This window comes from Gallus gallus, chromosome 3 (assembly GCF_016699485.2).
Source record: "Gallus gallus isolate bGalGal1 chromosome 3, bGalGal1.mat.broiler.GRCg7b, whole genome shotgun sequence".
NCBI lineage: Eukaryota > Metazoa > Chordata > Aves > Galliformes > Phasianidae > Gallus > Gallus gallus.
The window spans coordinates 2,842,446-2,869,187 of NC_052534.1; the positions used below are offsets into that span (position 1 = coordinate 2,842,446).

The window sequence follows — 26,742 nt, forward strand, 5'->3', positions numbered from 1 at the left end:
GCCTTTACTTATCTTGGCTTGCAATAGCTGCAGGACCTCTGTTCTATTACCCTCTAACATTCCAACAAGAGAGGGTATCCAAGTTCACAGCTATATTTGTTAGTGCTATCCTGACTGTCTTTAGCTATATAGAGTTGAATATTTAATTGCCAACCCCTCAAATTAAACTATGTTAATACATACATCTACATTAACAAAGAAACCACTTTCAGAACACAGGCTCAACACTGGCCACCTATCACCTAAGCAACAGATACACCAGTAGTTTCAGCCTTTGGTATTTAGTATTTTCTCACACAACGCCCGGGCAAGGTCTGGAACACAAAACACAGCACAGGCAGTTCCTGTTATCTGAATGATGCCACCCTCCTTTGAGGGAAGAAAACCATGCAAGTTGCATTATGACATTCGGTCTCAAGGCTGAAGAATCAATTGTTCTGTCTCATAGTGGAGAAGTCAGTTGTACCTTGGAACAACAGCATTCCTAACTTTGAAAGATTACGATTAACTGAATCTCGTTTCAGAGAAATAAACATTTCTAGCTGTGTAAATCAGTACCTAATTTTCACAGATTTGAAGTCAAAAAAGCAGACTTGTAACATGATTTTTACTCAGAGGGCATCACTTTATGCTGGTTGGAAGAACCGTAACATCAATATCTGGACAAACATAGAGGAGTGAAAATAGAACAGAAAAAAAGATGCAAGATGGGTGGAAATAAAATACAGCAAGGAAACTATCCACATATTAAGAAGATAATGTCTCCAAGTCAATGCAGAGAAGAGAGACCGTTAGCCAGCCTCAAGGGGGGTCACCATGGGGTCATCAGTCAAAGCAGATTGGTGCAGCTGCATGGGAGTTTGATTGATAACTATGAAGTCATCTCCCTAAAGGCTGACCAAAAGCACTCATTTTCATTCACTGTGTCAGCTGAGCTTTTTTTTTTTTTTTTTGACAACAGGATAAGACACTGAACTATATTATAAACTGGGGAGAAAAAGGAAAAGTGATGAAATAAAGAGAAGTATACTTTACAACATACATGGAGATTCTAATTAAGAAAATAAAGATTAAACAACAAAATAATATTCAAAACTTAGGATCTGCTGCCAATTTTTTCTATGAACTAAATTTCTCAGTGTTTTTTTACTGGTTTCTGAAACAGCTATCAAAGACATATGCTAACATTTTAAAAATAAGATGGGTTTATAAAACACTCCAGCATATTTTACAGTTGAGCCTAAGAATTCTTGCATCAGGGAGCATTCCAACCACAAAACAGGAAAGATATTTACTTTGTTTTTAGTTCTACCTAAGCTGTTCCTTTTGGGTTGGTGGATGCCAAAGGTAACTGGAAAATAGTTCTACCTAACTGACTTATGGGAGCCAGAAGAACTAACGTGTGACATGCTAGAAAAAGCTTGCTATCATTAGTGGAGGAAAAGCAGATACAATTGGAAATATCACCCAAAATGCTGTGAGCTGTCTCCAGAAAAAAATGAGGAGGTAGAAATCCTCACAACCATCTGAGCAAAATACAACATCTTATGCTTATAACTGATGTTTGTGTTGAAATATGCTGAAGCTCGTCTGTTTGTGATTTAGAGAACATGCACAGTATTACCAATAAGCTGGATTTTCACATGTCATTACAAAGCCAACATTTCAAATGACAAAGAATGAATCATGGTTGTGATTACTACTTTTTTGCCCTTATCTGGAAAATAACTGATATCACACAGTTGAGAGGAAAACAAATTTTCCTGTCAGAGTCCTGTAGCTTACTTTTTTGTAGGTAATGTTTTCTAGCAGACTAAAATTCAGAAAACTTGGGAAAAAAATGTCTCAGATTCATCAATATTGAAAATCCCCATTTAAATCTAATTGTTTAGCAATCTAGTTTAAGTACAGTACAGTCATAAACTGAAAGAATGGACAGCATTATTCATCACAATTGCCATCAAGATAGATGTGAAAGCACGCTGAAAGTAAAGCAGTTATCCAGGGGTGGCCACAAGCAGTTCACTTTTGAAGTAGGCTGGTGCTCAGTGAAGAGATTGTGACAAAGACAGCACAATACTTTATATTGGCAACTAGCATCTCATCCAGGAAGGGAATTCCCATCCCCATACTAACAAATATTTGTGTGCTTAATCTACTAAATCTATTACCACTGAGTTTCTGGAAAATATTTTACTTGCTTTCTTCATCAAATATCCAGGAAAGAAAACATGTGAAACTCTTCTGCTTCAAGATGTGATATAAAGAAATTCATCATCTTGATAAACAGCTTGGTTTAGGAATGGAACAAGCAGGCTATAGGAAAGCAATCCTAACTTGTTACGAAGCACAGAAACTGATGATACAGGAAAAATGTAGTGAAATATACATGAATAAGCTTGAGACTGCCAAGGCCAAAACTTTGGTGTACTTGGATTAATAATGATTTGGAAGAAATATTTAAAATAATGCCAGGAAAAATAGGCTGAAATTTCTTACTGTAGCAGAAGCTTTGTTCAGTCACTTTCATGTCACATTAAATGAAGGCAAAATCCAAACTAGAATCATACCCTAATAGTTGTAAACATGAATGAAAGTGAGTTGTTCTATTTCTACAAAATGACAGTTCAATTTCCAATTCTTTATCAGTCTTAAAATTAAATACTATAGGTGTGATATTGGACAATGAAGCAAGACTGAGATGAAAACCACTTCATATTGGTGGAGATCTTTTGGTAGAATGAACGTTAATACTTGTGCAGGATGTGAGTTTTGATAATCTGACAGTGAAAAACTTTTGCCTACTGACAAACGGACGTGACACCACACATCTGACTGCTGCATACTTCTCCACTTATTTTACAAACCTGTAGGTAGAAACATATGTTCAGCATAGGGTGGACTTGTCAGGAAGCAGAAAATTCTTTGAAGTAGGTTTCAGAATATCCCCTCAAAACAACACACACTGGGTCTGAAGTTGACTTTCTCAATCACTACAAGACCTAGGGAACATAATAATGACTGAGATTTTTGCACAATTGCTCTTCTCTGGAATCTCATTGGATTGCATTACTAATCACCCAAGGGCAGAGGCAGATACTCTTTCCACTGGAATACGCAGCTAGCAAAAACTGGCACTTTGAGAACATACCTGGAGCTGCAATATCTAAAAAGCACAATGGACCTTCTGATAATGACTGTTTTTGTTTTGAATCTCCAAAAAAATCAACAAATAAACATATCATTACTATATTTGCTGACAATGGTGTGATGAATATGGCTATAGGGATTTAGCTTTCTGAGATCTAGAATAAAAAGTGCTTCCTATCCATTAGTGACAGTTAACTACTTTCTGTGCTAAAGATAAGGGGGATTGCGTTTAAAGACAAAGATTCTGTCATAAGAAGTTGCTCTGAAATTACAGTGAATTAGTTCAACAACAGCTGAAGTGAGGCTTGTTCCCAGTCAAATTTGATATTATATGAGCACGCATCTTTCAAGAGAGACATACTCCTGATAACTTAAAAACTACACATAATTGCATAGACTGTGGCTGTGATTTAGCTCAATTGTCCATAAATACAAAGCATACAGGAAGTTATACTATGGAACAGAAGCCAATTGTTGTTTGGTTGTTTTTTTTTTTTTTTTTTTGAACTATTGAACATTTGGTTGAAACAATTCATTTGATAATCAAATATATATCGGTATACCCACTCCAATAAATACATATTAAAAAACAACAACAACAACAAAAGACACCATGGAAAACAGAATGCAATCCTAACAAAATACTGAAACAGATAGGTGGATCAGTACACCAAGTATAGCTCAGCTGGTAATAACCTATGACAGCAGCAGAAAATGCTTAGTTTAGAGGGGGTAGGCTGATTAAATTATTACATCTGATAGGGAGGAAGAAGGCAGAAAAAAATTGTGCAGTGCACTTAACTGTCATCCTGCATAAAGCAATTCATCCCAAACTAACCAACGAGGTAAAAGAACATTTACCTCTAGGCAGAAGGGAGACCCACAGATTCAAAATGAAAAAAATAAAGCATACCCCAGGAAAAATATGAAATGCAATACACTGTGTACAGAGCATATTAAGAATAATTCCATCAAATAACTATTTAATACAGCAAGGAACAGTACATTCTCAAGAGCTGTATTTTTAACAGCATACATTCATACTTCATTTAGTCTGCCCTCTGTTGAAAAATAATACTCCACCATTATTCCTAATTTATCTTATGACCAATCACCAGGTCTAATAGTTAACTGAAATAAAATTGTGAATGTTATGCCGATGGCACAAGTGCCAAGACATTCCTTGCTCCAATAAACGGACATTGTTTTCTCATCTGTCTTACAGAAAAATGGTATTATGTCTCATGTTAAGTCAACTCTGATAGAAAAATGCTGTATAGCCACACAAAAACATTCTTAAGGTAGTCATTTACAAAAAATGAACTGGTGACATCAAACTTCTACAGAGCTCTAGGAGTTCCTGAACATAATTAGTAGCACTCATGACCAGTTTTCGGAAAGTCAGTCTCTTCCTTTCCCCAGCATGTCAATTTATATAATTTTAAGGGTTTTAAACTCAGCCTAAACAGCCTATTCTAGGAACAGCAAAGATCAAATGCTGACAGTCAGCGCTAACAAACACATTCAGAGGTAGATAACACAAAGTAAAACCAAAAATCTTTACATCCACCAGGACGCCCAGCAGCTCTCCAAATCATACTTTCATCACTGACACAATCTAACAGAAGTGACACCATGATGCTTTAAACATGCTGATGTTCCAAGAGAATGGCTTCATCATCCTACCATTCGGAAGTGCTCAACCCACTGAGTCACAGAAATTTAAACAAAAAGCCTCAGACTACATTAGAGCAGAGCTACGTTAGTAAATTGTAAAGATCTTTGAAAAATGCAAAGATTTGGATTTCTTGTTAGTATTTCATATGTAAAGATGTATGTCCTATTTCCCTTCAACATATGAATAAGTCCTGGAAAATACTTCCAGAAATTATATCCATTGAAGATTAATTTACTCGTAAATTTTTTAAAATGCTCCATCTGTGTTAACGGAATAATTCATATGTTACCCCATAAGGTAGTGCCTGCAGAGCCATCATGATAGCTACAAAGCAAAGGCCTGTGATAACTCTCCAGAAAGATGAGAGACAGAGCAAAAACTGAAGACTAAGTTTGGAAATGCAGCATGCTCTTTCAATCAGATAACTCCCTCAGTGTGTTGGCTACAAAACAGTTGCAAAGAATGTATTAAGTGAATTATTACGAGGTAACCAAAAGGAAGTATGTAAATGCAGAACAGACTGTTCAAAACCCACCAGTTTCCCGAACAACCTGACTTGACAGTAACTTATCATGAGGTAAGCTATGTCAACAAGACTGTTTTGTAGTTTATTTAAAACAAATTGCTATAAAATGTAAATTCAGTAAATTTCAAATAAAAACAAATGCCAAGAAACTAATGTAATACTGTACATGAACAACAATGGATAAAATTGCCACTGTTAAACTGCTGAGGAACCCACTGGAACCCAATGGAATATAGGCTTCTCAATAACAAAGAATGATAGAATCATAGAATCACCAGCGTTGGAAAAGACCTCCAAGATCAGCCAGCCCAACCACAAATATTTCCCACTACACCACGTCCCTCAGTACACCACCTAAACATTTCTTTAACACCTCCAGGGACAGTGACACCACCACCTCCCAGGGCTACCTGTGCCAGTACCTGACTACTCCTTCAGAGAACAAATTGTTCCTAATATCCAAACTGAACTTCCCTTGGTGCAACTCGAGGCCAAAATGTAATGTTTTCACACAAATATGTTCTGTATCCGACACTATTCCATTGCAAGTACCTTCATTTTGGCAGAACCAAAAAATGGCTCAAAATACACCATTTAGGCAGGAAGATCCATTTTGCACTGTTGGATCTACCTGTACATTTATCCAATCCACTTCTAAGTACCCAAATCTCAAACAGCTCTTTGTATTGTTCATTAGTCTTCATGTTTGAGAGAATAGCTGAGCTTGTGAGTTTAAAAAGATAGTTACAAACTGCTTCAGCTTAGGTATTCTTTGTTAACTCCGGCTGCACTAAGCACCATCATGATAGGGTACGTTCTATTATTCAAAACTTTTAATGCAGGATACAGTTATTAATTACCCATATAGTTGTTAACTTTGCCTGTACTGATGAATGTGCAGCCAGTCACAGACATGTATGAAACAGAACACGCTGTAAAGTTATTACACCACCAAAATAGACCAGATGCTGTATTTGAGAGATATTATAGTTATCCAAAGGATTCCTTTTAAACTTCTGTGAGACTAACACCAGGACTTATCTAAACAACACGGAATTAAGGCTTTTCATCTTTTTTTATGCAAACACTACGACTCACTCCACTGTCTATTATTTCTCTTTTTCTCCTGATTTTGTAGCAAACTATTCAAAACAAACATTCCTAGTCTGGAACTCTGCTTTCACTTTTTGACACTGTATTTTCTCTCTAGCTTATAGTATCTGGGATGCTACAGAGTTGGGTTTTTATGGTGATGTGTTTTGTTTTAATTGTTTGTTTCCGCTACATTGCAATAGGAGAGTAAGCAGGCTTTATGCCACAACTGTCAGGTTCGGAAGAAGAACAAAACTTATTTTCCTCTTTATACCATCTTTTTTGCATAGTTCTGACTAGTTGTAGCTTTGAAAGATAGCAGTTACAGCTAAATCAGCTTTTCCAAATCTCTGTTGCCAAAATAAGGCTACTTTATAATCGCACTTCTGTCCCTTTATCAAGCGTCTTCTCTCCCTGTCACTGTCTTGCTGGCACCAACCTCATACCCAGACAAAAAAAAGATAAGCTCACCTTTGGAGGATCAAAATTGCAGATAGCACATCCCTTGACACAGATCTGTGCTACGGCCTACAAGCATCTTGCTCAAAAATTTCCAATTTTGAATTAAGTATTTAGCATGTACAAAAGCTGTTTTTTAGAATGCTAGCAGTAACTCATCTGAAGAGTTCCTAATGCCCCAGTAAAAGAGAATTAGATCTCCCTGGCTACTTCTACTCCTTATTTATACTTTTTGTCACAGCATCTAATGTCAAATTTTCACTTGAAATAAATCTGAATTTTTTCATCTGAGAGCTGTGATATAATTTATATCCAAATTTCTGTATGCAAAAGAGTCCTGTATTCAAAAGAAGCCTCTAAAATAAAAAGACTTACTTTCCAAATAGCAGGACCAGCTCATTAAATAACAAAGCACTGGAAACATGTGATCATAATTGTGATCATAACTGTGATCATTATCATATGTGAACATATTATCATGAATAATAATGCATAAAATAATGCATAAAACTTTTCAAGTCTCAAAGTGCAAAAACATTTGTATCCTGAGCCTATGTCTTTTAATCTTCTAAAAATATCCAGGAAGGCTGCATGTAAGCTTTTGATAATCAACCTTTCCATCACTATAAATGTCACATCTATGTTAAACTTCAGTGCATGCTGCATTTCTTCTAGGTGGCTACATTCAAGCAGACGCATCTACAGGTTCCATAAGAAAGCATCACCTGCACATGTTCTCAGAAAACCTATTGTTAAAACATATCACCTATAAAATACATGCTCCTATTACAAGTAATAATGTTTCATGGCCTGCATTTTGTTTAAATGCTTAATTATTACTTCTTTACTTGATGAATGACACTTATCTGCCATGGCATTATGTTAAACTAAAATATATCTAAGAAGAGAAAGTAATATTCCTGTTTGTGATTCTAATGGACTACCTGCTTTGAGCATCTTTTGTTCTGCTGTGTTCTGCAACCACATAGCTCAAATACAGTTCTTTAGAACTTCCTTCCTGACTTAAAAGGTGAAATAACCACTGTAAGGGGATCTGATATTTCTAATTCTAGGTTAGAGCCTCATCTGTACCACACTTTCATGCTCTTATGCCACAGAAAAAAGGACTAGAATTGGACACAGATCTAGAGATAAAAACCATGATATCAATACAGATTCACAAAGGGGAAATCATGCTTGACCAAACTGATAGCATTCTATGATGTCATCACTGGCTGCGGAGATAGGGGGAAAGCAGTGCATGTTGTATACCTTGACTTCAGCAAGGCTTTAACACTGTCTCCCACAACACTCTTGTTATGAAACTGAGAAAATGTGGGATAGATGAGTAGACAGTGAGGTGGATTGAAAATGGGCTAACTGACAGAGCTCAGAGGGTTGTCATCAGCAGTGCAGAGTCTGACTGAAGGTCCGTAACTAGTGTTCCCCAGGGGTCAGTTCTGGGTTCGGTCTTGTTCAGCATCTTCATCAGCAACCTGGATGAAGTGATAGAGTCCACCCTCATCAAGTCTGCTGATGATACAAAGCTGGGAGGAGCAGCTGAGACACAAGAAGGCTGTGCTACCATTCAACAAGATCAGGACAGTCTGGAGAGTTGGGCAGAGAGGAAGCTGATGAGGCTGGAGCACCTCCCCTCTGAAGAGAGGGGGAAAGTTCTTTACAGAGAGAGTGGTAAGGTTGGTAAGGCAGGCTGCCCAAAGAGGTAGTGGATGCTCCATCCCTGGAAGGTGTTCAAGACCAAGCTGAATGGGGTTCTGGGCAGCCTGGTCTAGTACCAGGAATGGAAGATGGTGGCCCTGCCTGTGGCAGGGGGGTTGGAACTTGATGATCCTTATGGTCCCTTCCAACCCAAATCACTCTATGATTTAACAAGAGCAAGTGTAAAGTCTTGCACCTGGGGAGGAATAACCACATGCATCAGTAAAAGTTAGGGGATGTCCTGATGGAGAGGTGTTCTGTAGAGAAGGACCTGTGGGTCCTGGTGGCCAACAGGCTGGCCATGAGCCAGTAGTGTCCATGGTGGCCAAGAAGGCCAATAATGGTATCCTGGGGTGCATTACAAAGAGCACTGGGCAGCAGGTTAAGGGAGATTATTCTCCCCCTCTTCTCCACCCTAATGAAACCACATTTAGACTATTGTGTCCATTTTTGGGCTCCCCAGTTTAAAAAGACAGGAACCTCATAGAAAGAGTCCAGCAGAAGGCCACAAAGATGATTGTAAGGGCCTGGAGCATCTTTCATAAGAGGAAAGGCCTGAGGAAAAGAAGACTGGGAGGGCATCTGATAAATGTTTATAAACACCTAAAGGGAAGTGTGAGGCAACTGGATGGGACCAGGCTCTTCTCACTGCTGTGCAGCAACAAGACAAGGAGTAATGGCTTAAAACTTGAACATAACACACAGAAGAACTTCTTTACAGTAACGGTGATGGAGCACTGGAACAGGCTGCCCATAGAAGGGTGGTGGAGTCTCCTTCTATGGAGATATTCAAGACCCATCTGGATGCCTACCCAAGAGACCTATCATAGGGTGCCTGCTTTAGCAGGGGGGCTGGACTCACTGACATCAAGGTCCCTTCCAACCCCTGCAATCTGTGATTCTGTGATTATCTGAGAAGATATAATACAGAGTAGATGTAAAATAAATAAAATCAAGCTAATCTCGAATTTTAAAACTTAAGCTAATGAAAGTCACGGGGGAAAAAAAAAGACATGACAGATATTAAACTCCAAGACTCCTCTATAAGATTAAGCAATATCACAACCTTGATTTTTAATAAGCAAGATGCACAGCTCTGTAAGATGAGCTACTTCTCACAAATCCAAAATAAAACTTAATACACTATATGATATAAAATTAAATGTCATTTTTCAACTTTGAAAAGATTTTCAAAGATTTGCAAGATTTTCAAACAAGCATCCAAGCACTTTCTGCAGAGGAATATAAGTGCTTCCTATTTTGCTGGACAAGGTTTTTTCTTTACCCATTTCAATGAGTTAAATCAAATTGATTTAAATGCTCAGAACTCTACGTGCAATTTTTAATAATAATAATTAATAATAACCAACTTCCTACTTGTCCAAACAAACACACAAGCAGCGACTGGGCAAGCAGCAAATCTTACTTTTTCTACTATTGTAATGTATCACTGGGATGTATAATTGCTACTCTGTTTAAGTAATATAGACAAATAACAGCCATTCTCACAGACATACTGCTATAAATTGCTTACGTTTTTTCTGCATTTTATCTCATCTATGTATTTTTAAAATTACGTTTGATAAGATTCTGTAACTGTATATTTCAACATGTTTTATGTATTAATATGCATATTTAAGAAACAAACATTTATGCCAACTCACACCAGTGTAAGGGCTTAAGAACTAAATGCACCATAGCAATCAATCGTAACAAATACATGAATGACCTCCATCAGTTCCTGAAGAAATGGCTTTTTCCCATTTTTCTTGAGACTGAAAATAAAAGAAGCTATAAGCTGACAAAATTAGTTTCTTTGGGGATGGATTTCTTTAATATGAAACTCCTTCAACAACCTCCAGTTTCAAAACACTTCCCAAAGCATTTCAGTACACACAGATCTCAGATTCACATTCATCCTAGCTGCTCCACAGTCATGCCTTTAAAGGTGTACTGACTTTGCTTAGGAATCTACATAGCACTGGCACAGGAAGAGGGTCTGGACATTCCGTTGTTGAAAATTTTATATGGCTTCATTGCTACCTTTATATCTTTCCAGGGGCTGTTTCAGCAATCCTGCATGTGCACCTTCTGTGACTGAGGTCCAGGTTATATACAAGCTACAAAATGCTCCATTTTCCATGCACTTTCAGTAAATGAGAATGGTAAGTTGAATATTATTTTACAGCAAATAAATGCTGTGCCTTACCATCAGAAAGGTGGCAACGATGTCTAAGTCTGGAGTATTTTGCATCCATTCAAATAACACCCTCTATAAACAGAAGTATTATAATGCATATGATTTCAAAAAAAATATCGAAATACAGTTTAGATATTTTAACTCCATGGTCTTGATTTGCAAATCTCTGCCATCAATTGAGTTATTCAAAAATTACATTTGCTATCATCAACAACATACAACATTGCTGGAGGCAAACATATTTCTATTTTTCCCAACTGCAGAAGGACAAGAAAATGTGTATTTGTGTTCCAATGTGAGTCTCCTGAAAAGGACTCTCTCATAAGAATAAGGCAGGCCTCTTATCACTCTCACAGCCCAGTAAATCTCATCACCACTGGCACATCCGCCTTTTTAGTCTCAATCTGTCATCACAGCAGAACACCCGCATACTTACAGCAATATTCTGATAAATCCTACATTACAATTACACTGTAAGCAGCCTTACAGAAACGACATGCTTTAGTATCCACAGATAATAGGCTGGCTTTCCAGGTAGCATGCCCAGGCAGCAAGCACTGCAGAGGCTCCTAAGAAAGGCAGCAGTCTCCCGCAGTACCCTCCTCACAAGTGATACGTTTAATGCCAGACAGAATGCAAAATGTGCTTGTTTAAAATGCTCAGTACCACAAGATATCAGATACATTGAGGTGCCTCTCAAATTAAATACAGACATCACATAATTTTAGGAAATGGTGGCATAGAAAAAGCGCAGATGAAGTCTTCAATACATATTCAGAAAAAGTGCTCAATATTGAAGAAATTATTGGAAATAAAAACAGGGAGACAAACGCCACCAAATCATCACAAAATTTTCTCAAGGTTAGGAATCTCTGTTTAGAAATGAATTCTAGATGTAAATCAATCAAATGGCATTTTAAGTATAATGAGAAGTGCCTTAACTGAACGTATTTGTGTTTTTGCTTTTTCCTGTGGCAAATGCTGGGCTGATTTTTTTTTTAATTTTGTTTTGGTTTCACATGCATAAATTGCAGAAAAAAAATACAGAAAAGAACTGCCCCCCTACCAACATTTCATTAAGAGAGAAAAGAGCAGCAATCTCATTGCTTGCTGTTACACAAGGAATACACAATATAAAAAAAACCTTATCTTCTTTTGAAAGTGTTCAGTTACGGCCAAAATTTATGAACCACTTTGGTTGTACTAAACATAAATCCCACACTCACATGAATTTCACTGAAGGCAGTGACAGTGCACGAATTGCAACATTCCCATCAACACATTAACTTAGAGCTGTTACCATTACCTGCTTCAAAAACGTATTTAAAGCTACTCAAGAAGGAAAACAATACCCATATGTTGTTATTATAGCTTCTGAAACCTAATCCTGGAAAGCACAAATGACCAAATCCAAAGAAAGAAAGCTACATGCTTAATGATAACCTGCACAACACTTTCCACATTAAAACGTTGCAATAGCTCTGCTTTGACATAGCTCCCACACCTGACTTATGATACTTCAAGTAGATCACACTTCGAGATCAAATGTAGAGTTACAATGCAAGACATTTTGTGATTGCTTTGTGGTCTATAGCACAGATCTTACAGTAAACTACAGGGCAAACAGAGCAGAGCAAATAGGAGTATTCTGACCTTCAACGCCCCTTAGCTGTTACATCACTTTTGTGAAAAAATAAAAGAAATAAACATGAGAAAAAAAGAAAGGAGGGTGAAGAATACTGTATTTTACATGTTCTTTGACTGTAAACTTCATAAATTGCATGTCTTTTTGGGCTCCAAATAAAATGCACCAGTAGTCTTCAGAAAACCAATGCTATTAATTTCAACCAAGTGTTCATCCTGCTTTAAAAAGACAACACTTGATAATCAATAGTATTAATTATTCCACAATTAAATGACATGCAAGAAGAATGGTATTACAAGACAGGTAGTAACAAAAATCACTGAATGCTTTAGCCTTGAAAGGGAGCTCTGGAGTGCACCCAGAGCAACCCGTCCACAAAGCTGGGCTCACTTCAGAGTACAACCAGGTAACTCAGAAACCCATCTCACTAGGAAGTTAAGAGGCAGAAGAGCTCAGCAGTACAGCACCTTGTAGTTGCTTTGCACAGAAAATACACTTCAGAACTCACTTTATCCATACCCTGAACATCTACTTTATTAGCTGAGTGCAGAACCCATTTTTCAAATATGAATTTTAGATGGGAAAAAAACAAATCATTTCTTCATTAATCCAGTACAGCCTGGTCTATTTTTGCCAAAACTAAATTATGTCCAACTGAATTATCCTGACAGAAAGCAGGAGGCAAGACCATTAAAATTGTGACAACAAAGCAAGTACACATTTTTAAACACACAACCTTTTCACCAAAGAAGAATATCCACCTTCATGATTTTAACAAACACTTCAAGGAAATGTACATTTCTCAGTCCATCTTCCCCCTCTCTCCCAACCCCCTCCCTCCCCCCCAAAAAAAGTATTTACTGAATGTTTTCAGCATGGTAGGAACTAATGGCAACCCCTGGAAGCAGTTCTGCCCACTTCAAGGCCTTCCAGTCTCAATGATTTTGCAGTATTTTCCAAAGTCTGCAAGCTTCATTTATTTATTTTTAATCATGTTTCAAACCTCCTGAAAAATTACATCCTGTTGGACTGCAAATATACACGCTATTGTTTAGAAGTTAGTCCCAGGGAAAGAAATACCAAGAAAACAAGAAAAACTGAAGGATTATATTCAGCCCATTCATGCCAATTGTATGCTGTGAGCTCTAAAATATTATAATTTCAATTCTAGTATCTATTAGCTACATAGTGATATTCATGCAAGGAACCATCTACTTGGAAGTACTGGCAGTGTTGGGATGTTCTTCAATAAGGTCTACAAACGTCATCAAAGGTAGCAAAGGCAACCATTAATGGATGCAAAAGATAGAACATCCCAGCAACATTTTGGAGACTCTCAAACAAAAGTGTTCTTTCCTCCTTTAAAACCCTTATAACAACAACTTCTCTAGGCCACTAAGGGCTGAAATCATCTGATATCTTGAGTCCTGCTCATGCTTTCTGGGCCAAAACATTTCATCTTCTGCTGAAATTATGGTGATCCAACAGAATTCTGATCTTGGAACAAAATTCACCTTTCAAAAGTACTAGTTAAAAATTAGCTGAACAAACAGATTACTCATTTTCTTTAAAAAGTAGAACAGGCAGAGCAGCATCAGAAGTACAAACAGCAGTCACTCACATTCTTCCTATTCCCATTTTACACTCTAAATGAGACACTGCCAAAAGCGGCCTCTCTCATACAGAACGCTTTAAAAGACAAGGCACAGAAGTCACACAGCACAGCCAGGTTCAGCCATGAACAGTCATCAGGTATAATAAACTGGACATTATTTCCTCAGTAGATGGAATATTAAGGGGATGGTCAGGGGAGGGGGGGGGGGGGGGGGGGGAAGGAGAATAAAAGCATCTCTGTCAAACCAAAAAAGCAGTGAGCATATGCAGTTGTGTCTTCATGAGTTATCTTGAAAGAAAAACCTGCATTCCATTATACTGCAGATTCAGTAAAATAGTCACTCCTATCTTAGTTATCTGAGGAGACAAAAGTCTATTTGAACAGCCTTTTGGAAGTGACAATATCTTTAAAACCACAATAAGTTCTTAAGCAATTCCAGCATTTCATGAAATGCTATTGCTTTATCATGGACTATAAAAGGGAGGAGAAAAACACTACTTGGGACAGAGCAGCCAAAAGCTCTCCCTGAGGAAAGCGGATAGTTTTCTGTAAACAAGACTCCAGAATGATTATATGACAACTGCGTGATCCTGTTAGCAAGTGTCCAAACTTTGACTTCAGCACGTGTTCCTGCACTCACACCATGAGTCACCTGGGTCTGTGCTGATCACTGGGAAAATGCCTCATTCATGCTGAATTCAGGCAAATCCGGAGGGCAGCAGTTAGCTGTGCTCAGCCTCATACTGTGCAGCTTCCTTTATGAGAGTATTCCAGGTTCAGCTATTTGACAGGAGTAGAGTAGGAGCAGAAATAACATTGATTTTCTATTTACTGACAATTCCTGTATTTTGGACAGATTTTTTTAAAAAGGCTCCTTGGAACTTTGTAACCACATTTTTGTTACTTTGTGCGGTGCAATAACTTCTGTATTTCTCTAATACAACAGCATCAGTTCAAGTTACTCTTCAGAAAGAAGGTGAAAAAAAGAGACAAGAAATTGACCATATAAGGAGCAAGACCTCCTGTAGCCATCTTGCACCAGCACGCTTGAGATTATTTTTTGTCTGGGGTACAAAGAGCTGAAATTGACTTGGCGTGAGATTTTCAGGCTGATAGATTAATTTGATCTTTGGGCCGGGTTTTCGGCATGCTTGTGCAGGGTGCGTAAAGGGAACCGCACCTGCCTTCTGTAAGGTAGCAGAATGAGCAAGCCAAGGTCCCAGCGCTAGAAAGGGCAAGGTGCTGGAGCCACCTCTTTGCAGCACTGTTGCATTAAGATCTTCCCATTGCATTTTCACGCTGAAACTGTTTTGCATTTGGTGCAGCACAACAGGAAACAAACAAACAAACAAACAAAAACAGAATGAAAAAGCTTCCCGTCTCATCACTACAACGATTTGAAGCGATGCCACGGAAATAACAATCACCACAATACGCACATAGCCAGCTTTCACCCCAACCGCCGGCACGAAACCCAGGACGCTTTACGACGCCAGGTCGAGCTGAGAGAAGCGAGGAGAGGGAACCTCCCTTCATTTAAACCCCACCCTACCAGAAGACAAGTCAGCCCCCTTACCTGATAATATCGTCGTTGTGCCCGAGGAAGAATTTCTGGCTGTGTTCTCGGGTGTTGTAAACCACGCCGACTCCGGCCACGAAGTAGACCACCTCCTTGCCCGCTGTGTAGTACAGGTTGTTGCGGCACTGGTGGCCCCTGTACCCGTAAACCCACTCCAGACGGAGCCGGCATCTGGGAGCCGTCCGATCCGCCATGATAACCAATCCCCTCTCCCCACCGGCACGCACAAAACGCGGCGCTGCCCCTCCTTCCCTCAGCTCCTTCCCCCGTCGGGGTTTTTCCCTTTCGAGCGTCAGCGGTCCCTGCTGAGCCGACGAATCTTCAGGTGGCACTTCCCGGCGACGGCGGTCAACGCGAAACGCGTCGGCAGAGCGGGGCTGTCAGCGCTGTGCCGCCACCATCATCCGCCGCTTCCCGCCGCGCCGCGACCCGGCCAAGTGCCGGCAGCGGGGCCCGCCGCCTGCCCGCCCGCAGGCACGGCCTTATCGCTCCCGCGCCTCACCACCGCCGCAGCCCCCGCCTCGTTTCCCCGCGCGGCGCTCCCTTTGCCGCTGTCCTCGCTGAGGTTTCTATCTTTGGGTCAAAGCTGAGAGGGGAAAAAAAAAAATCACGAGGAAAAACCCAACAGCTCGCGTTTGTGAATGGCTGGATGCGCGCGTACCGAACACGTAGCGGGGAAGCGCTGCCGGGGCGCAGCCCGGAGCGGTCCTTGCTGCGCTGAGCCCTTCGGCGGCACCCGGCGCTCTGCCCTGCCGTGAGGGGCTCTCCCAGCACACCGCCCCGTCCTGCGCCGCACCCCGCAGTTCCAACGCTTCCTCTTCGCGACTACGGATATATTCAAACAATTCTGGGTTCTCGTGTCCCGGGGCAGTTTGCCACGAAATTAGTGGGCAGGAGAGGGGGCTGCCGCGTTCTTTATTATTATTTATTTACTGTTGTTTTTTGGAGAGACGTTCCCCAGGAGCACGCTGTCTCGCTGCCCTCCCGCTCCCCCTTCAGCAGACTTGCATTGCCATTAGCAGCGGGGCGTGGGCGCCCTTCGTGCGGGCAATCCACCGCTTCGTAGTACCACCCAGCAAGACCGAACCGCTCCGAAACTCGGCCACGGGGGCAGGACCGGGCAGACAACGCTCCACCGGAGGCGGCGACCCTCACAGTGGCATCGCGGCAGACGGAAGGAGGGAGCAGCCCCTCCCTCCTCCTCACACAGCACCCCACGCCCGCTGCCTGCCCCGCCCGAGGAGCGACGTGGTGACAGCGCGGGGACACAGGCCAGCGACACTGCAAACCTGAGAGCGACGCACGGAACACTTCCACCCGCGGCCCGCGCCCCGGGCGTGTGTGAGGGCGGAGGCGCGTCCCCCTCAGCGAGGCGGGGCCTGGGGCGACGGCCGCGCTCAGCCCTCTCGCTCTCCTTCACCTCGCGCGGCGCCTCATGGGAACGCAAGTTCCGGCACGGCCGCCATCGGCCGAGCAGGCGGGAAGCAGCGGGCGGACTGCAACTACAGCTCCCGTGGTGCTGCGCGGCAGCGCGCTGGGCGGTTGCTGTGGTGACAGTCCTGCGGGCGCGGGCGGAGGTGTCATGGCCGCACGGCGGTGCAGGAGGCCCTGCGCGCTTCCCCCCCTTTTGGCGGCGGCTCGCGGTGCCCCTCAAGGCGACTCGGCCTCGAAGGCTCAGCCCGGCGTGGGGGGCGGCAGCGAATCCCAGTGTCTTGGCGGTTCCCTTATACGAGAGGTGTAGGAAACCCGGTGCCTGCCGTATTAATTAATGCGTGTGGTCATTAATCTTCAGTCCAAAGGGCTCCAATCTTTCACTTTACAGGCAAGTGCTTTTCTTTCCCAGGATGAGGGCCAAATATCACCACTAGCAGACAGCCGAATTTCCAGGCAGGCTTACAGCTGGCAGCTGCAGGTGCCCACTGCTGTTATTGGCAGCCCCAGGCACACACACGTGAGTGAGTAGAGGGAGCGAGCCAGCTGGGTGTCCTTTGTCAATGATGAGACCACTCAGAGCTAAAAGCACTATTTATAGCAGCTATGCTTAGTGCTGTACTTAATAAAGTGTGGAATAGTCCCAGTTTTCTCCATAAAACAAGCTGAGTACTGGGGATGGTGGTGCCTTGTATTTTTTTAATAATCTCCTCATGGGTTAACTCCTTCATGTATTTCCCTTGGTGATCACAAAAATGACCTAAAATGTTTTGTGCAGTTTTCCGAAGTCTTTGGAATGTGTTCATCCTTCTCTCAAATGCTGTGGCTTGCTGCACCAGCCAGGTGCAAATTTACATAATAAGAAACAAATTTCTTTTTCAGCTTACAATCACATCCAAATTTTCATGCTAATTTAGAAAAAATTACAGAATTGCAACGGTTGGGAGAGACCTCGAGATCGTCAAGTCCAACCCCCTTACTAAAGCGGTTACCCTACAACAGGTCACACAGGTAAGCATCCAGATGGGTCTTGAATATCTCCATAGAAGGAGACTCCACCACCTTTCTGGGCAGTCTGTTCCAGTGCTCCATCACCCTTACCATAAAGATGTTCCTGTACATGTTAGTATGGAACTTCCTATGCTCCAGTTTTAGGACATTACTCCTTGCCCTATTGCTGGTCCTCCCTTCAAAGTTTTGGTTGTCTTTCTATTATTTAACCTAGTCAGTCTTCCTAGGAGCCCCAGGGCAAAACATACATCTTGTTCTGTCCAAACATATATGGACGTTAAGATGATTGTTGTTGCCAAGTGCTCAATCTGTTACTACAAATCCCTTTTCCAGAAGAGTGGCTGAAAATAGAGAACAGCAAATGTAGTTTTGCTGGTAGGAAAACAAATTGTGTAAATAACAAAAAATAAAAAATATTTCAAGAGAAATGCTACTAGAATACCTCATTTGGGATTTCTGAACCATACTTTTTAACTCTTTCTGTGACTGCATGGATAAACTGATATGTAGCTAATGCACTGACTGCCTACGAAGTCAGTTACCTCTGCAAGCTGAGCTCTGCAGTTTAAAATCTGCTGGGACTCTTTTGCTGCTGGTCACTAAGACTGAATGTTCCAATAAAGGCAACAGAGCTTTCCTAGCACCAGTGCTTTCTTTTGAATTAATTTCCCTTTGGTAACATGCTAGGTCTTCAGGATAGGGTGTATGGTGTACCTGTATGAAATATTTTCCAGTGGTCCTTGAGGAATGTAGTTGCAAAGACTTTTTTAACCCTTGTTAAAATCAGTTCTGCGTGTAATTTGAATGCTTTTAGAAACTATTTAAAGTATTTCAAATTCATGCAAGGACTAGTATTTTCATGACTGTCTTTGTGACTGCCTTTCACTCACTGAGATAAATCAACTTAGAAGCTTTGAAATTTACAGTAATATGCAAATGTTAAATCAACTTTCTTGAGCCGTCCTTGTAGATAAATGTTTAGAGAATGTGTTTAAAATAATGACAATGTATTTAAGTTTTAACATAAAGAAGTTCTTAAGGGCTTAAGATATTTCACTTTCTTAGATTTTATTGTTGCAATGTTTATTTCTGGGATAATATTGTAGTGGCTTCGAATAAACAAATTATGTATCTTGTCTTAAGAGCAAATAGTGTAACATCAAGCACAAGTTTCTGTCCAGTAAGGATTGTCCTGGAAGATTTCTGTGATTAACAGCATTAATAATGAGGTCATACATTATCTTCGAATGTCAAGCAGCTAAGCTACTTTGTATTTAGGAATTAATATTTGCACTTCATGTAATTCAACAGGATGGAATCTTAACATAAATACATGGCTTGGGTTGGAAGAGACCTCAAGGATCACCAGGTTTCAACCCCCCTGCCACTGGGCTGCCAACCGCTAGATCAAGCTCTAGATCACAATGCCCAGGGCCCCATCCAACCCAGCCTTGAACACCTCCAGGGATGGGGCATCCACCACCTCTCTGGGCAGCCTGTGACAGTACTTTATCACTCTCAACAAAAAATTTCTCCCTGCATCTGATCTAAATCTTCCATCCTTTAGTTTAAAGCCATTCCCTCTTGTCCTATCATTATCTACCCATGTAAAGAGTTGTCTTCCCTCAAGTTTATCATCTCCCTTTAAATATTGGAAAGCTGTAATGCAGTCTCCCTGGAGCCTTCTCCAAGCTGAACAAGCCAAGCTCCTTCAGCCTGTCTTCTTAGGAGAAGTGCTCCAGCCCCCAGAGCATCTTTGTGGCCCTCCTTTGAACCCTCTCCAAAAACTCTACATCTTTTCTGTTATTTTGTCACCCATGACAATTGCTCGTTATTCTGTTCAAAACCATTGTATTTTAACACCTTAACTAAATACTGTGAATATTATCTCTTTTGTACGCTTGAATCTGCAAAAAGTTAAATTAATTCAATAATAAGTAAGCAAGACCTTTGTCTTCTAAGAAGAGACACCTGCTACAGCCTTTCACAATCTCATGTATTCATACTCTTTATGTAGCCTCATAAGGACAGAAACAAGAATATCTTTCAAGAGGCTGTGTGTTACATTACTGTATGGGAACTGCTGAGTCATGGCCTGAACCACTGATTGATCACCTGTGAAAAGGACTGGATCAGCCCTGGGAGCACAGGTGAGAGCAATTCAGCTGTGTGACCAGAAGGGGTGGAGCCTGGCTGCACCTCTCTGAGATTCCACTTAAGGGGAGACTGTGAGGGGGGAAGGATCTCTGGTTGGAGATTCTTTCTTTGTGGAGTTTTCCCTGTGAGCCAAGATCTTAAGAGATGGGCAAGTACTTTCTTTTTTCTTTGTAACACCTTTCTATCATGCTAGTCCCTTTGTCATTACGCCTTCTGTATCACCATTCCACTATGCTGATCTTTCTGATTGTTACAGCTACCCATTACATTACTCATAGGTGTGTAAACCTACTTGTACTGGAAGTTTAGGTGAAATATCTTCACACAGCAACGCAGAAACAGTTTTAATCTTATTATTCTGCTTGCTCTGAAACACCAAAATTTAAAAAATTAAAAATAAAAGTCATTCAGTGAATGTGCGTATGTAATAAGATGTTCAATGAATTATAAATACTTAATTCCCTGTTTAGCTGCAAAATTTTTTTTAAAGTTGTGTAGTTCCTGAGCATTAATTGCAGGGAGAGCTACAAGAGGGTTCACTCATAGTTTAAAAGGCCCATATCTAGTGTTTATTAGAAAAAACAAAAACATCTTTTTCTCCACTTCATCATATAGAACACTATAAATGTCAAAAATTGTCTCAGGGATCAGCAATATTTTGGCTACTGGACGCAGCACATGGCTGTTCAACATAGATAGAAGATTCCTATGAATGCTACCACTGAAGTTGTCACTGTATTTCTAGATAATTACAATGGTTATCTAGATTTGAAGTGTTCACTGTTAAACAGTTTTCTGAATTTGTTTTGGTGGTATGTCAGTTACAGTTAAGTAATCATCTGATTTGATTATCTGCATCAATTTAATGTATATCACACAAACTTCAACCTGTTCTGTCAGTAAGAAATGCATTTCATTTCTATGATCTGTTTCATTCCACTTCAGTGTGCCATCAGTCCTGTTCTGCTTTCTCTTGATCTATTAACGATAAACAAAAAAAAAAAGGTTTTTTTTTTTTGCTGAGTTCACATTTTGATCACTTACATACTCTAATCATTAACCTGGAATACTTGGTTTCTTCATCCTATCTCATCTCTGTATTATCCAATGGAATAAATTCCATGTGATCTTAACAATCTAACAATTTGTTGTTATTGTTGCATTATATATACCTTCTAAAATGATACCTACGGCAAATAGGTTCTTTACTTAGCAAGGACAAATAGAAACTTACTGAAGTCTCTGATTGTAAGGCTGCCACCTTTCTTTGAGCAACAGTGGTTTAGTTGAATTTCATATTTCATCCTTCAGTAAAACCTGGTGTATTCTTTTTCTATTTGTGATATCTAGTATGGTCAAAGTGTGGAGGCTTAAACAATACGCATTGCTTTACTAAATACATATACTTGGGTTTAGAAAAGATGTAGCAGTGAAGCATGCTAGTCATGAGCCAATATCCACCAAAAAAAACAAGAAAAACTTTAAATATGTGGAACTAAAAGTTCATTCTCACTTATTTCCATGTAATCTATGCTAACAAAGGTTTCATGATTTTATTTTGGTGATTGAATTACCTGGTGAGTTCCTTGTGTAATTTTTTCCAATAAAAAAAAAAGTTATTAATTTCTTATCAGTTGTCATGTTGCTAAAAGTGTTCCTCAATACTGCAACCTACTGTTCATTGTCAGTACCACACAAACATCACTGGTGTTTTTCAAGGTTTCTTTTAAGTGTTAATACTGTGTATAAGTCTGAGTGTAATTCTTGAAATAGAGTCCTAATAATATAAGCTTTATTTTAGATGTGCAGCTGTAACAAGCATGCATGGAATTCTGGAATCCGTGCATCAGAAATACTAGGAAGGCTGAGAAGTGTGAACCAAGACAGAATGTGATCCTCAGTTTAAAAAAAAAAAAAAAAAAAAGGCATTTATGTCCAAATGCCATTATGGTCTGACTGTTTTTCTAATTTAAGTCACATAAAAAAAATACTTTAAAATATATTTAAGTACATAATGAAAAGATGCATAAAAATTTTCAAAGACCAACACTGTTTCTCCTCGTAGTATCAAGGAGCCTATTAGCCTAGCCTGAGACATGTATCTTGTTACATGCACTTTTTCTTTCATTTTAAATGTTAAAAACAGACTATTTGCATAGCATCAGGATTATGTAGCACTTTACAAATTAACTTTGCTATGCCAAGGTACAGCAAGCTTAATATTGCTTCTTTAAGCACTTATTTATTAAGCCCTTTAGTTAGGTAGTAAAAAAGTCATAGTTAATCTAACATTTAATTTCCACTTGCAGGGTTTCCAAGAAGGCAATGTAAAGGATATCCAACGTCAACAAGTGCTTTTGTTGCCAATGCCTACTGCAGAGGAGGGTGAGGAGGCTGCCAAGAAGAGTTTCAGAATGGATGAAAGCCCTACACCAAACAAAGGTACCCCAAGAGTCAGGTGCTATGAGAAGCAGATTCTGCTTGGCTGCTGAGCCTTCAGTTTACCTACAGAAAAATAGTATTGTTGGAAAAGTGAGCACTGCCAGGGAATGCTGCCTGCAGGCCTTGCAGAGAACTTAGGACAAAAAAAAAGGACTTAATAAATTGTCTGCCACATGCAAGGGTGAGCTTCTGTCTACTGAGTGACTATTGGTGTTTAGTACAAAGAGCTCTTGCAAATACTAAAGAGTTGTCTGTGCTGGTAATGGGAAAAACTTTACACCTATTTATCACCCTTGGCTTAGGTATCACATTTAACAAAAATGTGTTTTCTTCAATTTATTCTAGTGACACATGGGCATCAGCAGCTTTGATCTAACAAACATATTTACAGTATTGCATATAGCCATGTTTACAGCTAATTTTTAAATGCCCCTGGATGCTTAGAAAACACTAGCTGTCTGAGAGAAGCTGTTACCATATGTGTGTGGAGGATCTATGTACTCATGTGGCAGACTGAGTAAAGTGGTTACTGTTTGTTTTTTGTTAATATTTTCTAAGGTCTAAAGGCTGTGGTCGAGAGCAGGCATGGACTGACCAACTATCCACCATTTTTGCCTCCAAATATTTTCCAAGTTTTAACCCTTCATGAGAGGCTGTTCTTGTCTTGCTCAGGTAGGTGACTTTTTTTACTTATTCCAGTTTCTACTTCATTGTCATTATTATTATAGACTAAATACAGCATTCTGTATGGGTACTGACTAAGTAATATTTATCGTATTCAGTCTGCTAAAGTGACCATTTGCTGCTGCTGCTGCTGTTTTTGAGGGGTTTGAGCTGTTTCCCTTTTGACTGTTTGTTTCTTTTAAATCATGCTTTGTATAGATGCCAAAAACATCACATCTTGTATTAACTCTACTCCTCTGTGCTATATCCTGCCCACTCTATACATATCTGAGCCTGTGATTAATAATGAACACTGAGATTTTCCCTCCCAGAAACATCTGTGTTATGCCCTAGATCTTTCCTACACAAAATACCACTTATAACTCATATTTTTATGGATGAATGTACTACAGATGCACTGAGAAGGCATATTAATTGGTTTTCCAAAAGAAGTACTTTTTGGGCTGTAATTAAATGATATGAAATCCGTAAGAACTTGGAATAGGGAGGGATCAGAGTCCGAAACTGTGATCTAGTTCTGTTGTTTTTGTGGGGTTTTTTGTTTCTTTTTTTTTTTCCTGGCATTACTTTAATCCAATCCTGATTGATGCCTCTCAGTGATTTTACAATTTAACTACAAAATAATAACAGAGGAATTGACTCTAAGCTCTTATTTCCTGTGGGTGGAAATACTGATTTGCTTTAATGAGAGGTTAGGATCTGATCAGAAACAGTACCGGGGGAAAAAAGAATAATTTTTTAAAAGTGAGTCTTCTCCATTCTCAAATGCAAAACAAGGTAATTTCTGAAAGATCAGACATACCCTATTCTTTCAAACCCTAGCCTGGAGAGAAAGCTCTTCCAATCAACCATCATATATTTGTTCTGCTGTATGTCTAAGTGCAATCCAGGACTACCACACAGAAGAGATCAATAAAGCCATCTGTCTTAACGTGCTGTGCTTGTCCCTGCTCGAAGCCCAGAGATAGAGAGCCAACAGAATGATCAGCAAAGACCCAGTGAGCCTCTGAAGGCTCTCTGTTTGAGAGTGCCACAGGCTGCAGGACCTCTGCCTGAGGGATCTTCCAGATAACCTCTAGTGAGTTACTGCCAGCCTTTATCCAGACGTGCTTTTGGGACTCTTTCCATAATCTGTAATCTTTTCAGAATTCACTGATGAATTCCTATCTACTGTCACAGAGATCTTGTTCTTCCCACAGAAATTGCTGTCATTATTTTCTGTCACAGGAAGGATGGAGGTGTCCTTTGCCTTACAGCTGTATGTTCTGGCTGCCACTGACTTGACTCAACTTCTTTCCTATGATGATTCGTCTGAGACAAGCCTTGCCACAAATTTACGTAACCTATAAAATCTGGGTTTTCTTTTCCAAGTTAAGAAAACTTGCACCCAGGTCTTGAGAATGACCTAGTGTTACCTTTTCCATCCATTTTATTCACAGGACAGTTGCAGGGAATTTGCCTTTATTTCCCTATGAAGGGATAAGAAGAGTATCTGAACATCAAAGATACCAATCTCTGTGGAAAAGATAATACAGATTGCTTCCAGGTTACTTTTAATCTACAGAACCAGAGGGAAGTATACAAGCTCTTCCTTTTATCATCTAGACCACAGCCAGCATTGCAATATGTTGGTCCTTCCTCACCATTGCTTCTTTATAATTAAGAAATGAAGAAGGAGCAATGAACAGGATTTTTAGTGGCAACTTTTATTTTCTACATGCAGCATCTCAGTAACAGGAGGAATGTCATCTGAATATCTCATCTAAGAGCTTCTGCTCTAAAGCCAGGCTCACTGCTTGTTTCTCTTCATGTTACAAGTTTCAACTGTCATAAAGCACAAGATTTTAAAAACTGTTATGAAAACGTGAGATGGTGCTAAACACAGTGCTGAGCAGGTCGTCTTTCTACACTGCCTACAATGGTGCCCCAAGCAACTTAAATGCCAGACTGATCTGCAACTAATGAGTATTTCTTTAGAATAGCTATATTTCTTTTCTTATAGGTGATGTGTCTCACCTGGAAGCTGTCCTGAAAGGATGAGAAATCTTGTCATTCTTTCTTCCTACGCTGAACTAACAATCAAGACACGTGAGCTTTGCATGTTACATGCTTTACTTTAGGGTCTCTTGGTTCTCTGGTACTGGTATCACTAGTACTGACTTCTGACTTACCTGGATCATGAAAAGCTTCCTTTTGATTTACTGAGCACAAAAATCTAAAAATAAAATCCTGTTTCCTCAACTAGTGATAGCCAGCGTTGGACTTCGCAATTCAGAAAACTTCATGGAATGGTTATAGGTGCAAATATTTTCTGAAGACAATTTCATCTGCTATATGTAAAGCTTTGATTTAACCAAAAATATCAAATATTTCAAATGAAATAACAGGCTCCTGTTTTTCTAAATCCTTGCAACAAAACTAAATGTACCACTACAACAGTTCTTACATTTCAGATTTCACACACATGGTCTCAAAGTCCACTTCTGAGCATCATTTATTTCCCTGCTATTTCAGTGTACTGATGATCTCCGAGACACTGTCTCACAATTTGTGGTGTTGAATTTTATTTTTGTATTAATAAGCCAAGAAAGTTTTGAATGTCATTTGTCTAATTTTCCATGTATGTTTTCTGCCTCGTTTGTATCTAGTGCAAGCTTCCAATTTATTTGGGGTGAGGAAAAAAAATAAAAACATGGAAAAAGTTTGTTTTAAATCAGTCTTAAAATACCTCTTCTTCCTTCTCACTGTATTCTGTTTAAGAGCCATTTAAAAAACGTGGACTAATGTGAGTAATCATCATAAATCTTTCTCTTTTCTTCCGTTTTTGGGGCAGTATAGAATGTAGCTCTTGTATGAGTAGCTAATTTACTTTCAGCACCATCAGAGTGAGTTCATAAACACTTCTTGATTGTTCAGGTGTAACGTTCAGATAAGAGCAGGTCTGTTGCAGTTCAGCATCTTTCTGGCTAGAGTGACTTTTCATGGAAAATGGTGGTACTCTGAGAAGAAGGGAATTTTTTTTTCTCTACTAGATGTGAGAGTAAAATAATAATGGTATCAATAAGAAGGTAGTAAGAAAATTGGTATTAGCTCTAGGTATTTTCCAGCTATAACATCATGAACCACCATAGAATTTTATGTAATGGTTAAAGATTATGTTAAATTATTTTAATAAACAAATTAAATGATACATAAAACATAGAACAACAGGTATAATTAAACTGTATCAAAGACTTGATGTTCACAGTCAGCTGGCTCATGAACATGCTGAGCTCAAAAAGCAAGGGAGAATTCATGAAATTAATACTTATGCACAAAATCCCTTGTATCATCCTTTTACAGAATTAATTGATA

At 39.7% G+C, this 26,742-nt stretch overlaps 1 protein-coding gene and 1 long non-coding RNA gene across 7 annotated transcripts in view; one reads left to right on the plus strand and one right to left on the minus strand.

Moving 5' to 3' along the window:
* The window catches only part of EML6 (EMAP like 6), a 121,616-nt gene extending 104,610 nt beyond the window's left edge, over positions 1-17,006 (minus strand). For 4 of the 5 annotated variants that reach the window (XR_005858416.2, XR_005858417.2, XM_040697749.2 and 1 more), the window contains exon 1: positions 15,661-17,006. Coding sequence is in view for 3 of the 5 variants with exons in the window: in XM_004940125.5 (XP_004940182.1) it covers positions 15,661-15,857 (197 nt within the window). In the remaining 2 variants the exon portion in view is untranslated. The remainder of the gene's footprint in view (positions 1-15,660) is intronic. The other variant, XM_046939333.1, reaches the window with a different exon arrangement.
* A 522-nt stretch (positions 17,007-17,528) lies between these two features.
* LOC100858220 overlaps positions 17,529-26,742 on the plus strand; it is a 29,420-nt gene continuing 20,206 nt past the window's right edge. The window contains exons 1-6 of one of the 2 annotated variants that reach the window (XR_001465586.4): positions 17,529-17,614; positions 17,977-18,105; positions 20,123-20,255; positions 22,572-22,704; positions 23,263-23,376; positions 25,391-26,101. This is a non-coding gene — a long non-coding RNA (uncharacterized LOC100858220). Of the gene's footprint in view, positions 17,615-17,976; positions 18,106-20,122; positions 20,256-22,571; positions 22,705-23,262; positions 23,377-25,390; positions 26,102-26,742 lie in introns of those variants that run through there. The other variant, XR_006938863.1, reaches the window with a different exon arrangement.